The sequence below is a fragment of the Mobula birostris genome, chromosome 9 (genome assembly GCF_030028105.1).
Source record: "Mobula birostris isolate sMobBir1 chromosome 9, sMobBir1.hap1, whole genome shotgun sequence".
Classification (NCBI taxonomy): Eukaryota; Metazoa; Chordata; class Chondrichthyes; order Myliobatiformes; family Myliobatidae; genus Mobula; species Mobula birostris.
The window spans coordinates 96975811-96990497 of NC_092378.1; the positions used below are offsets into that span (position 1 = coordinate 96975811).

At 44.3% G+C, this 14687-nt stretch overlaps 1 protein-coding gene across 2 annotated transcripts in view; it reads left to right on the top strand.

The window, feature by feature from the left end:
* Positions 1–14687, top strand: part of shmt1 (serine hydroxymethyltransferase 1 (soluble)) — a 39172-nt gene that overhangs the window by 11342 nt on the left and 13143 nt on the right. For both annotated transcript variants that reach the window (XM_072268425.1, XM_072268426.1), the window contains exons 4-8: positions 8344–8459; positions 8943–9103; positions 9431–9512; positions 10505–10717; positions 13054–13170. In XM_072268425.1, the coding sequence (XP_072124526.1) occupies positions 8344–8459; positions 8943–9103; positions 9431–9512; positions 10505–10717; positions 13054–13170 (689 nt within the window). The remainder of the gene's footprint in view (positions 1–8343; positions 8460–8942; positions 9104–9430; positions 9513–10504; positions 10718–13053; positions 13171–14687) is intronic.

Consider the following 14687-nt stretch of genomic DNA (forward strand, 5'->3'; position numbering starts at 1 on the left):
CTCTGCCGAGACAGCTGATCTGTAACCAAAGTCTCATTGAGCACAAGGAGGTGCTTTCATAACCTGATTTGGCATTCACATTACACATTAATCACAGTGTCTTAAATGGCAAAATTAAAAAGGAATGAAGCTTTTTAAGTAAATTTACTGTCCTTAATATTGGATTTAAATGATCCTATACTGGTAGGCAATGTTGATATCAGCTGAATAAATGTCCCACCATCTTTCCATTATTAAGTTGGTATTAATTCAAACAAACACACAATCCTCCTGATCCATCTTACTGGCAGTTACTAACCTGCAAATGTTACTGTTGCAGACACTTCCATCGGTTGCCACCAGACACTAAGCTATCTAATTTTCTTGAATGCTCAATGGAAGAGCAGATTGGAACAAAGGAAAGCTCTATGTAGTGAAACATGCTTGTCAACATGGGTGCAGAGGGTTAAATTTAATGTACTGAACCACTCTTTTGTTTTAAGAAGTCATCACACATATAAGGATAAAGTTAAACCGCATTCTGGGGATTATCATTCAATAGCTTTTGGAGTAATGTTGAATCCATAATTTCCCATTATTTTTTGTTTTTTTAAAAAAATCTCCTGTAGATCAGCTACCCTTTATATTGGTCCAGAAAACACTTCTCAGTATGAAAGTGAGTTCTCTCTGTGGATTGATTGTGAGGTCAATTGGAACTGAAAGGAAATGTGGCCAAGCCTCAGTGACCAGTTACTTTTCCAATGCAAATACAAGCAAGGATCTCCTAGTGTAAGACTGAAGTTCAAGTCCACTAGGCATCAAAGGAGTGGGGCTTTCAGAAGTTCCCAGATATATTAGGAATTCCAGTTCCCTGAAATGTCCTGAACTTGCTCACAGAGAGGGCCTCCCTTCCACCCGAATTGCTCTGACCCTCTGTTTGTGGCAGCTGCTGTGCCTGATGTTGAAATTCCAGATGTTCCTCCATCTCATGCTCTGCCTTTAGCTGGAGGGTCTCAAGCCATGGCTCTGTACACCCATTGGTACAGTGCAGAGGATGCAAGCAGAATCCCATGTGACGCCAGCAGCAGGGTCTCACTGTGAGCAGTACATGCTCCTCCACTTTAGCTCCTGGAGGTTGTGAGGCCGTCACTGGAATGGTAGCCAGCTGCATGGCCAGGTTTGTTTTGGAGCATCGTGTCCTAATTTCTATTAGCAATGCTGGGCAACTGCACTGTACGAGATATGATCTCTAGGTACGTATCTGAAGTGAGCAAAGGTTCAAGCCCAATTTGGGATTTGAAGGATTGGAGTGATGGAGGAGGACATTGAAGAGAAAGTGGGGAGAATTAGAAAAAAATGGACTGGTGTTGAAATAATGTTAAATGTGTTGTTGATGGTTGGTGCAGATGCTATAGGCTGAAATGCTTGTTAAAACTCTCCAGAGGAAGGCTTCTTTACACAATATGTAGATAAGCCTACAAGAGGAGAGGCTGTACTTGGTCTGGTATTGGGAAATGAACCTGGTCAGGTGTCAGGTCTCTCAGTGGGAGAGCATTTTGGAGATAGTGATCACAATTCTATCTCCTTTACCATAGCATTGGAGAGGGATAGGAACAGACAAGTTAGGAAAGCGTTTAATTGGAATACGGGGAAATATGAGTCTATCAGGCAAGAACTTGGAAGCATAAATTGGGAACAGATGTTTTCAGGGAAATATACGGAAGAAATGTGGCAAATGTTCGGGAGATATTTGCGTGGAGTTTTGCGTAGGTACGTTCCAATGAAACAAAGGATGGTAGGGTACAGGAACTGTGGTGTATAAAGGCTGTTGTAAATCTAGTCAAGAAGAAAAGAGCTTATGAAAGGTTCAAAAAAACTAGGTAATGATAGGGATCTAGAAGAATATAAGGCTAGCAGGAAGGAGCTTAAGAAAGAAATTAGGAGAGCCAGAGGGGGCCATGAGTAGGCCTTGGCAGACAGGATTAAGGAAAACCGCAAGGCATTCTACAAGTATGTGAAGAGCAAGAGGATAAGATGTAAGAGAATAGGACCAATCAAGTGTGACGGTGGAAAAGTGTGTAGGAACCAGATGAGATAGCAGAGGTAATTAATGAATACTTTGCTTCAGTATTCACTCCGGAAAAGGATCTTGGCAATTGTAGAGATGCAGCGGACTGAAAAGTTTGAGCATGTAGATATTAAGGAAGAGGATGTGATGGAGCTTTTGGTAAGCATCAATTTGGATAAGTCACCGGGACAGGACGAGATGTATCCTAGGCTACTGTGGGAAGCAAGGGAGGAGATTGCTGAGCCTCTGGCGATGATCTTTGCATCATCAGTGGGGACGGGAGAGGTTCCAGAGGATTGGAGGGTTGCAGATGTTGTTTCATTATTCAAGAAAGAGAGTGGAGATAGCCCAGGAAATTATAGACCAGTGAGTCTTACTTCAGTGGTTGGTAAGTTGATGGAGAAGATCCTCAGAGGCAGGACTTATGAACATTTGGAGAGGCATAATATGATTAAGAATATTGAACATAGATTTGTCAAAGGCAGGACGTGCCTTATGAGCCCAACTGAATTTTTTGAGGATGTGACTAAACACATTGATGAGGTTAGAGCAGTAGATGTAGTGTATGTGGGTTTTAGCAAGGCATTTGACAAGGTACCCCATGCAAGGCTTATTGAGAAAGCAAGGAGGCACAGGATCCAAGGGGACATTGCTTTGTGGATCCAGAACTGGCTTGCCCACAGAAGGCAAAGAGTAGTTGTAGACGGGTCATATTCTGCATGGAGGTCGGTGACCAGTGGTGTGGCTTAGGGATCTGTTCTGGGACCCCTACTCTTCGTGATTTTTATAAATGACCTGGATGAGGAAGTGGAGGGATGGGTTATTAAATTTGCTGATGACACAAAGGTTGGAGGTGTCCTGGATAGTGTGGAGGGCTGTCAGAGGTTACAGAAGGACATTGATAGGATGCAAAACTGGGCTGAGAAGTGGCAAATGGAGTTCAACCCAGATAAGTGTGAAGTGGTTCATTTTGGTGGGACAAATATGATGGCAGAATATAGTATTAATGGTAAGACTCTTGGCAGTGTGGAGGATCAGAGGGATCTTGGGGTCCGAGTCCATAGGACACTCAAAGCAGCTGCGCAGGTTGACTCTGTAGTTAAGAAGGCATACGGTGTATTGGCCTTCATCAATTGTGGGATTGAGTTTAGGAGCCCAGAGGTAATGTTGCAGCTATATAGGACCCTGGTCAGACCCCAGTTGGAGTACTGTGCTCAGTTCTGGTCGCCTCACTACAGGAAGGATATGGAAACCATAGAAAGGGAGCAGAGGATATTTACAAGGAACTTGCTTGGTTTGGGGAGCATGCCTTATGAGAAAAGATTGAGTGAACTTGGCCTTTTTTACTTGGAGCGATGGAGGATGAGAGGTGACCTGATAGAGGTGTATAAGATGATGAGAGTCATTGATCATCTGGATAGTCAAAGGCTTTTTCCCAGGGCTGAAATGGCTAGCATGAGAGGGCACAGTTTTAAGGTGCTTGGAAGTAGGTACAGAGGAGATGTCAGGGGTAAGTTTTTTACGCAGAGAGTGGTGAGTGCGTGGAATGGACTGCCGGCAACGGTGGTGGAGGCAGATACGATAGAGTCTTTTAAGAGCTTCCTAGATAGCTACATGGAGCTCCGAAAAGTAGAAGGCTATGGGTAACCCTAGGTAATTTCCAAGGTAAGGACATGTTCGGCACAGCTTTGTGGGCCGAAGGGCCTGTATTGTGCTGTAGGTTTTCTATGTTTCTGTGAAACCACTAATCCATTTAGTTGGTTAAGAATATTACCCTCAGTGAAGGAGTGAGGTGTTTTTGTAAGTTGAGTGTGAGGTCAATTAGAATTGAAGGAAAGTCACAAAACCTCATTAATCTATTGCCATGAGTTCTTGCCCAAAGGGAATATGTACACAAGTCTCCCAGTGTGGGACGTGGGGTTCAAGGGAGCAGACCTCCAAGGAGTGGGGTTTTAAGATCTTTACAATACCAATTGGTCCTGGGATCACTTCAAAGAGGACCGTAATTCCACTTCTGTTTCTCTGTCCGACCCTATCATTGTATGGCGTTGGGGAGCAGATTTCTGGAAGCTTTGAACTCTGAGCCTTTTGGTTTCTTTGCAGGTTCCTCTCTTATCTGAGGTGAGGTGTAACTACCCATTGTTCAGCCTGTGCTCTGTGTTCTCTCTGACACTGACTGCTCCTCCAGTACAGCTCACTGCCCCCTTTAACAAAGAAATCTGGCATGCAACTCAATCCCTAACAAATGTACAAGTGGTTAACGATGCCTTAAACAGCATCTTTATAGGGCAATGACTGCTGTTAAGTCCTGTATTCCTCTGTGAGCTTCACCCTGAATGTTAATTATATCTCCTTGAATGAAATGCCTTGGTGTTCTGTTCCATCAGCTCACCCCTCGCCCCCGAACGTGAACGTTGCCAGATTTTAATGACATGAGAAGTTGCAAAAATCATCCCATCTCTTGACAGAAGTTTTTCACAGTATTCCCATCCAGGCCCTGTGGTGTCCGATGCCCAATAATTTAAGAGTACCCACTTGCATTGTGCAACTCAGAGCTGGGTAGGTATGTGGGTCACTTCTCTTTCTGCCCTGTGTCAGCAGAAGGGTCCAGTGAGGGCTGAAACAACTATGCTGCACGTGTCCACATCACTCGCAGGATGTGGACAAGGCTGAGAATTCTGACATTTATCCATTGTCACTAATTGCCCGTGAACTCGGGACCCAATTAATAGTCATCCACGTGTCTGGGAAGCATCAGATGGGTTGGGTGTTTGGATTTGGTCAAGTGGTCACTGACAGGAGGCATATTTTTGGGTGATTGGTGGGTTGGAGTTGGCTTGCGTTTGTAATAAATGGGTTGTGGAGGTGCTATATTTACATGGCCGGGAATGGCAAGAGCCAGGTGAATGTTGGATGGCAGTAATGTTGCCTGGTGATCAGTGCAAGTTGACATTTAGTTTTTCAGACTGGGTGTAGGACTGGAACTGAAGGCAAGTACCTGAAGCTGGGATGGGGACAGATTAGGTAGATTGGGGATGTATTCTTAAAAGAAATTGAGGTGGTTTAGAATCATTATCGCTGGCATGTCATAAAATTTGTTGTTTTATGGCAGTAGTGTTGTGCAAGTCCTAATTTACTATGATTTACAAATATACAGTGCCTATAAAAACTATTCCCCCCACCCCCCCCCCAGAAGTTTTCATGTTTTATTGCTTTACAACATTGAAATTCGGTGGATTTAATTTGACTTTTTTGACACTGATTAACAGAAAAGACTTCTTCAGGTCAAGGTGAAAACAAGTTTCTGCAAATTGGTCTAAATCTATTACAATTATTAAACGCAATAATTGATTGCATAATTAATCACTCCTTTCAAGTCAGCATTTAGTAGATGCACCTTTGACAGCAATTGGAGCCTTGAGTCTGTGTGGATAGCTCTCTATATCAGCTTTATCTCTATCTGGACACTGCAGTTTTCCCCATTCTTTACAAAACTGCTCAAGCTCAGTCAGATTACATGGGGATCATGAGTGAACAGCTCTTTTCAAGTCCAGCCACAAATTCTCAATTGGATTGAGGTCTGGACTCTGACTTGGCCACTCCAAGACATTAACTTTGTTGTTTTTAAGCCACTCCTATATAGCTTTGGCTTTGTGCTTGGGGTCATTGTCTTGCTGGAAAATAAATCTCCCAAGTCACAGTTCTCTTGCAGACTCCTCAGGTTTTCCTCCAGGATTTCTCTGTATTTTGCTGCATTCATTTTACCCTCTCCCTTCACAAGCCTTCCAGGGCCTGCTGCAGTGAAGCATCCCCACAGCATGATGCAGCCACCACCATGCTTCACAGTAGGGGTGGTGTGTTTTTTGATGATGTGCGGTGTTGGGCTCACTAATCATAGCATTTAGTCTGATGGCCAAAAAGCTCAAGTTTGGCTTCATCAGACACAAAACCTTCCTCCAGCTGACTTCAGAGTCTCCCACATGCCTTCTGGCAAACTCTAGCCAAGATTTCATGCGAGTTTTTTTTCCCAACAGTGGCTTTCTCTTTGTCACTCTCCCATAAAGCTGTGACCGGTGAGGCAACTGGGCAACAGTTGTATGCACAGTCTCTCCCATCTCAACCACTGAAGCTTGTAACTCTTCCAGGATTGTGACCTCCATCACTAGACCCCTTCTTGCATGGTCACTCAGTTTTTGAGGATGACCTACTCTAGGCAGATTTACAGCTATGTCATATTCTTTGCATTTCTTGATTTATTGACTCAACTGTACTCAAAGGGGTATTCAGTGACTTGGAAATTTTCTTGTATCCATCACCTGACTTGTGCTTTTCAATAACCTTTTCGTGGAGTTACTCGGTGTGTTCTTTTGTTTTCATGGTGTAGCTTTTGCCAGGATACTGACTCACCAGCAGTTGGCCCTTCCAGATACCGTGTATTTTTACTACAATTAATTGAAACACCTTGACTGTACACAGGTGATCACCATTTAACTAGTTATGTGACTTCTAAAACCAATTGGCTTCACCGATGATGATTTGTTATGTCATACTTATGCAATCAATTACTTTGTGTTTTATATTTGTAATTGATTTAGATCACTTCGTAGAAATCTGTTTTCACTCTGACATGAAAGAGACTTTTTCTGTTTATCTGTGTCAAAAAAAGCCAAATTAAATCCAGTCCCCAGTATGAGTCAATGTTGTAAAACAATAAAACATGAAAACTTCTGGGGGTGGGGGCGGGGGGGGGGTTGTTGGAATACTTTGTATCGGCACTGTAAATACAATGGATTGGCCTATTGGTTAATTGGAGCAACTGCTTATTTTGGACAGCTCTTGAAGGACAAAAACTAATTGAGAAAATAGGCAGGATTCTTGTTTATTTAGCGCACTATGCTGCTTTATTGGGACAGGAGACTTGCCAAGTAGTTAGTAACTAGCGTGGCCATTAGACACTACAGCATGCTTGGAGTGAACATTTTTAGATTGCATCAGTTGTGTGTGCTTGTATTCAAAAAGCAAAGTTTTTTTTGTCACTGATAGTTGGCAAGAAATAATCAGCAAGACAATTCAGAATTATTTTGCTCACTGGTTTCAGACATTGAAGCCTGGAGATGCTAGAAATGTCTGGGAGTGAAAATGAAATGACTTCACTACTTCAGAAGTTAGTAGCAACAAAGAATTGAACGTATTGACAATCATCTTGGATGTTACAATATAAATGAAGAGTTGAAGGATGCTGTTATCAAAAGCATTGTATGAAGGCAGTCCCATTATTTGCATTGAATGCGCTGGTTTTGTTCATTTACAGTTAATCAAAAGAACACAGCAGTGTACACTGGAGAGACTGGGGTCATTATCTGGGATACCAGAATATTGGACACATAGTGTACTCCACACATCACTGCTTGTACACTGGTGCTAGAAAGGGCAGAAACTTAGACCACTCTTGCAGTATTATGTGCGGTCGTGGTCACTCCATTTTAGGAAGGATGTGGAAACTGGAGAGGTTTACCGGGAAGCTGGATTAGAAGGTATGAACTATTAGGACAGGTTGGAGAAACTTGGTTGCACTCCCTACATTGTCAGAGGCTGAGGGGAGATCTGATAGAGGTTTTTAAAATTTTAAAAGCATGGGTAGAGTAGACAGTCATAATCTTTTCCCCATGGTGAGGTGCTTTTTTTAAGGTTTAGGGGGAGGGGAGTTTTTTTTTGTGTAGAAAGTGGCAGGTGCTTGGAATGAGTTACCAAGGGTAGTGATGGGGCATGCAGTTTGAGGGTTTTAGTTAGACACGTGAAAATGAAGGAAATAGATGAATACGATAGGAAGAGGACATTTAGTATAAATTGGCATCAAGATTGACACAATATATTGGGCTGAATGGCCTGTTCCGAGCTGTTCTACTTGATGTTCACAGCAAAATATCTAGGCACCCATGTTGCTGACCTGGCTCAATTTGTGTTTTTCTTTACCATTGTGGTTATAAGACAGGAGCAGAAATAATTTTTGCATTTTGGATCATTCAGTTAGATCATTGCTGTGCTCTGGAACCGAAGTCCCATATCCATCGATCCTCAAACCCAGAACAATCTTACAGTTGAGAGATCGATAGATCACCACTTGGTAGATTCCCCAAAGACTGTTCCAGATTTCATGTGACCATTGTGTGGAAGATGAGGGAATTGAGCTGCTTACATAACTTGGTGCTAATTCACAGGCTCAAAGAGAAGTTATTACTTTGACATTTTATTGTTAGTTGTAGCTGTTTTTACTGCAACCTGCCTTGCTTCTCCAGGTACTATGGTGGCACCGAATTTGTGGATGAAATGGAGCGATTGTGCCAGAAACGAGCATTGGATCTGTATTCCCTTGATCCAGAGAAATGGGGTGTCAATGTCCAGCCATATTCAGGTAACCACTCTACTGATCACCCAACAGCTTCTGTCTAACTCCTCCCATTCAATTCTGTGTGCCAGCTATATTCCCTCTACAGATGCTGCTTAACCCATGGAGCTCTTCCAGGAGTTTGTTGTTTTGCTTCTTATGCAGGTAACCTTGTGTTTGTCCTCCATTTCTGTTCCACTTTTTCTTCCTTTAACAAATCAGGCTTTATGTCCTCTGGTTTATCCCCCTTGTTAATTTGCTTTAGTGTTGAGGGTTGGCAAGTTTTCTAGCATAGATGGAGATGGGACTTTGCTCTCTGCAGCCGGGCTGCTCACATCAGCTTAGAGCAAGACCAATAACGGCCTCCCTGTGTGTGTAGTTGGCTTTCTTTGGTGCAGGCTGCATTTTTGGAAGAGCTGGCCAGATGAAAGGCTATTTTGTATTGCGATTGGAGATTTTTAACAACATTATTAATCAGTGTCTTTCTCTGCTGCCATTTGTATTCGGCAGGCTCGCCGGCAAACTTTGCCGTGTACACAGCTCTGGTAGAGCCACATGGGAGGATCATGGGATTGGATCTACCTGACGGTGGGCATCTGACACACGGCTTCATGACAGAGAAAAAGAAAATCTCTGCCACATCCATCTTTTTTGAGTCCATGCCGTACAAGGTAAGAACTAATGGAAGCATCCCTCATCACTGTCAATCCTCAGTGAAGCCATTTTTGTAAACTTGCAGAAGAGCTATAAGCAGTGAGGAACTTGAATCAACTGGAGATGAGGCTAAGTTTCTTTGAGGTTAGGGTAATAAATGAAAACCAGTAGTTATAGTGCATTCTAATTGCTGGAAGATGATCAGATAGGTGTTACATAAACTGCAAAGAGCACACAGGGTTGGAGGTAATGTTGAGGCATGGATGGGGGAGTGGCTAACAGAAAACAGAGTCTGAATTAAATGAATCATTTTCAGTTGGTAACTGGCTGTTTGTTTTGTCTAGGTGAACCGAGAAACCGGCTACATTGATTATGACAGACTTGCAGAAAATGCTCGTCTCTTCCACCCGAAACTCATCATTTCAGGTAACTGCCCTCCTTCCCGTGAAAGTTAGTGATAGAATTTTGCTGATTAAAGCAACGAAGGGGATTGAAACATTGAATGTGGAATATGAGCGCCAGCTGCCTGCCACTGTGCCTGGAGAATATTACCCAGGTTTTCTGCGTTTTAGATGTGGACTTGGACTATAGACTTTTTTTTCCCCAGTCTTGCAGTTTCTTAAATTCAGTGTTTTTCACCCAATCTTTCCTGTTTTGTTTTGTTTGGTGGAGGAGGGGTTTTGGGGTCATTGTGCCTGTTCTGATTTTGTTCAATTTTTTTGTGCGGTGGGGCGGGGGGAGCGCAAGATTTGGGATTTGACGATCATGCTGGATGTTCAAGCCTGGTTTTGTAGATGGGTCGTGTTGCATGGTCAGCACAGCTAGCAGAGCCACTACCTGACAGCGTCAGAGATTCAACTTCAATCCTGACCTTGGGTGGTGTTTATATGTTCTCTTGGGTTTCCTCCATGAGTTCCAGTTTCCTCCCACTTTCTCAACATATGCAGGTCGGTAGATTAATCAGCAGCTATAAATTGCCTCTAGTGTGTGGGCAAGTTCTAGGATCTTGGGGAGAATTAAAAAAACTGGGTCTTGTTATAAATGGATGGTTAATAGTGTGTGTTGACTCATTGGGCTAAAATGTCTGTGCTGCACCTCCCTCTGGTTCACTTCAACCATTTGTGAATCCAGTCTCATATAAGTGGATATGGACTTTGAGGTAAAGAGATCGGGGGGGGGGGGGGGGTAGAAAAATTCCCAGGGGGGATCTCAGAAGCTGGCTTGTGGCATCTTGGTAGGGGAAGTTTCTACCTGGCAGTCTGAGGCCTGAAATATCAACTCTTGTTTCTCCCTCCACAGATGCTGCCTGACCTGCTGAGTGTTGTCCTTTGTTTCAGAAGGTCAACTTTTGCAGTTCTTGTTTCAATTTCTGAGCAATGTTCTCTCAGTGGACTGACCTGCACTGTTGGTGTTACTAGGTGTTAGCTGCTATTCCCGGAACCTGGATTATGCCAGGATGCGGCAGATTGCGGATGAGAACGGAGCCTACCTGATGGCGGACATGGCACACATCAGCGGCCTGGTGGCAGCCGGTGAAGTACCCTCCCCTTTCGAGTACTGTGACGTAGTCTCCACCACAACGCACAAGACTCTCCGTGGCTGCAGATCTGGTATGATCTTCTACAGGAAAGGTGAGGATAAAATGAATATCCCAGACCCACCTCTTGGGTCATGTGCCAGTACCGAGGTATTTATGTTGATGGAAGAGGAATGCAGTCTTGTTTGTGTGTCAGTATCAGGTTAAACTGTCCAATCCCAAATATTTCATTTTGTCTTTTCATTCATGGAAAGTGGATAGAACTGACAAGGCTAGCAGCCATTACTCATTCTTCAATCCTCCATTGAAGATGGTGCCGAGAAGCTGCTGTCCTGCCGGAGGTGCTTCCCCACCGTTGATTGGAAGTGAGCTCCAGGGTTTAAACCCAGTGCCACTGAAGGAGTTGCAATGTACTTCCAAATCAGGAGGGGAACCTGCTTTTGGTGGTGGTTTCATGCACCGGATACTCTTGACCATGGTGCTCGAGGTTGCAGGTCAGAGAGCTGCTCTGGGTGAAGCCTGGACGAGTATTTGCAGTGCATTTTGTAAATGGTGCACACAGCAGTCATTGAGTGAGTGGTATGGCCGAAATATTTAGGCTGGTGGTAGGTGCCGGTTAATACAGCTGCTTTGTATCTAATGGGCAATGTGTCTTGAATTGGCTTGGAGGCTAGACATCTTTGGAGAATGGTCAGCACCTGAGAAATTACATTGTATGAGAGCCATAACCCAAAGAGGCAGGAGTTCCGAACATACAGCTTAGAATGATGCAGTATTTGACAACGGGAAGCTCATGACTCTTACTGTCTTTTTTCCCTTGGTTTTTATGCGATTATTTCAAACGTTGGGAATCTTTATTGCCTCAGGTGAAATACTTACATGGAATCTGAGGAACCTCTTCATTCAGAGGGTAGTACAACTGGGACGAGTGCCAGCGGAAATGGTAAATGCAATTTCAATTGCAGCAGTTAGAAGTTTAAATAGGTACATGGAAAGGAAGTCTGTGGAGGGCTTTGGTCCAGATGCAGGGAGATGACACTAGGTAGAAGACCAGACTGCCATGAACTTCCCTTTGCTGTAGTGTACTCTTTCTGTGCTGTAGTGATGACTCGGTCTCTGGCTTATCAGTGGTTTTACTGGGTCTGTTGGGGATGGACAGTAAATGTAGGGTTGGCAGTGACACTCTGTAAGTAAACTTTTCACCTGAAATATCTTCTTGAAAATGGATCATTAAACAAACATCATTCACGCACATCTGCTCTCACTCCATCCTCCCGCCACTCCACTAGGGATAGGGTTCCCCTTGTCCTCACCTACCACCCCACCAGCCTGCGCGTCCAACATATTCTCCGTAACTTCCGCCACCTCCAATGGGATCCCACCACCAAGCACATCTTTCCCTCTCCCCCCTCTCTGCTTTCCACAGGGATCGCTCCCTATGTGACTCCCTTGTCCATTCGTCCCCCGTCCCTCCCCACTGATCTCCCTCCTGGCACTTATCCTTGTAAGCGGAACAAGTGCTACACATGCCCTTACACTTCCTCCCTTACCACCATTCAGGGCCCCAGACAGTCCTTGCAGGTGAGGCAACACTTCACCTGTGAGTTGGCTGGTGTGATATACTGCGTCCGGTGCTCCCAGTGCGGCCTTCTATATATTGGCGAGACCTGACGCAGGCTGGGAGACCATTTTGCTGAACACCTATGCTCCGTCCGCCAGAGAAAGCAGGATCTCCCAGTGGCCACACATTTTAATTCCACGTCCCGTTCCCATTCTGACATGTCTATCCACGGCCTCCTCTACTGTAAAGATGAAGCCACACTCAGGTTGGAGGAACAACACCTTATATTCCGTCTGGGTAGCCTTCAACCTGATGGCATGAACGTTGACTTCTCTAACTTCCATTAATGCCCCTCCTCCCCTTCTTACCCCATTCCTTATTTATTTATTATTTTTAATTTTTTCCCTTTTTTTCCTCTTTTTTTTTCTCCCTCTGTCTCTCTCACTATAACTCCATGCCTGCTCTCCATCTTCCTCTAGACTCCCCTCCCCCTTTCTCCCTAGGCCTCCCGTCCCATGATCCCTCCCCCTTCTCCAGCCTTGTATCCCTTTTGCCAATCACCTGTCCAGCTCTTGGCTCCATCCCTCCCCCTCCTGTCTTCTCCTATCATTTCGGATCTCCCCCTCCCCCTCCCACTTTCAAATCTCTTACTATTCTTTCAGTTAGTCCTGACGAAGGATCTCGGCCCGAAACATCGACTGTACCTCTTCCTAGAGATGCTGCCTGGCCTGCTGCGTTCACTGGCACTTTGTGTGTGTGTGTGTGTGTGTGTGTGTGTGTGTGTGTGTTGCTTCAATTTCCAGCCAATTTCCTCGTGTTCGTGGTTTCATTAAACACCACTGTTTGCATCTGCTTTGTTCCCTCTTCAGGAATCCGCAGTGTCGACCCAAAGACAGGCAAGGAGATTATGTACAACTTGGAAGCTCCCCTCAACCAGGCAGTCTTCCCTGGACTGCAAGGTGGGCCTCACAACCACGCCATCGCAGGTAAAGCATGATGCTGGTTTAGTCTTCAATAAATCCTCTGCATCTGTTCCATAGCCCTACTCTCTTTTCATGCTCCTTGATCTAGATGCCTTTTGCAATCAAAAATCTATTTCCTTCCTTGTCTTCTATAGTAGAAAATCCCATAGGTTCACGGCCCTTGGATGAAAATATTATGTCAGACCTAAACGCTTCAGCTGGTACCCTGAAACTAATCCCTGGTTCCAGACTATTCAGTCCATGGAAACTATCCTCCCTGCATCCAGTCTCTTGTATGTTATAACCCCTCTCATTCTTCTAAATTCTGGTAAATACATGCCTATTCAATTCAATCCCTGCACAACACTGCTCCAGCATCCCAGAAATCAGAATGATGAACATTTATGGCTAGCATATCCTTGGGTAAGGTGACAAAAATGAATACTGTTCCCCAGATGTGGTTTCACCAGGGTCCAGTATAACTATGGTATTCTGTGCTTGACTCCATTAAAGGCAAGCTGTTGAGAAGTAAACAAGAGCTCTGTAGGTGGTAAACTGGGTGGGAGTGGTGCCATACGCAGGTAGTGCAGGAGTTCCCCATGGTCAGCCCCCTTCAACCAGATACGCCATATTGGATGCTGTTATAGGATCACATTGATAGCACAGGATCAGAAGATGTAGAATCCACGTGAGTAGAGTTAGGGAAATACAAGAGTAAAATGACCTTGATGGGAGTTGTATCCAGGCCTCCGAACAGCAGCCATGATGTGGGCTACAAATTACAATGGGAGATAGAAACCACTCGTCAAAAGGGCAATGAGTAATGAACAAGATTTGAGGCATTGATCGTAATATGATAGAATTCACCCTGCAGTTTGAAAGGGGGAAACTGAAGTCACATGCATCAGGAAAGGGAATTGGAGAGGCATGAGACAACCTGGCCAAAGTTGATTGGAAGGGTCACTAACAGGGATGTCAACAGAGCAGCAATGGCTGGAGTTTCTGAGAGTAATTTGGAAGGCGCGGGATAGATACACCCCAAGGAAGTATGCTAAAGGTGGGATGACACACTTGTGACTGGCAAGGGAAGTCAAAGAGAGGGCATGTAACAGCAAAAATTTGTGGGCAGTTAGAAGATTGGGAAGCTTTTAAAAACCAACAGAAGGCAACTGGAAAAGGTCAAGGAGGGGAAAGATGAAATATGAAGGTAAGCTATCCAATAATATCAAAGAGGATACCAAAAGCTTTTCTCAAGTATATAAAGAGTAAAAGAGAGGCGAGTATAGATATTGGACTGCTGGAAAATGGCTCTGGAGAGGTAGTAATAAAGGACAAGGAAATGGCAGATGATCTGAATCAGTATTATGTCAAAGACAGTAGCAGTATTCCGGAAGTAGCAGTGCTTGGGAAGCTGGAAGGTCTGAAGGTAGATAAGTTGCCTGGACCAGATAGTTTACACCCCAGGTTTCTGAAAGAGGTGGTTAAAGAGATTCTGGAGGCATTAGTAATGATATTCCAAGAATCACCAGATTCTGACATGG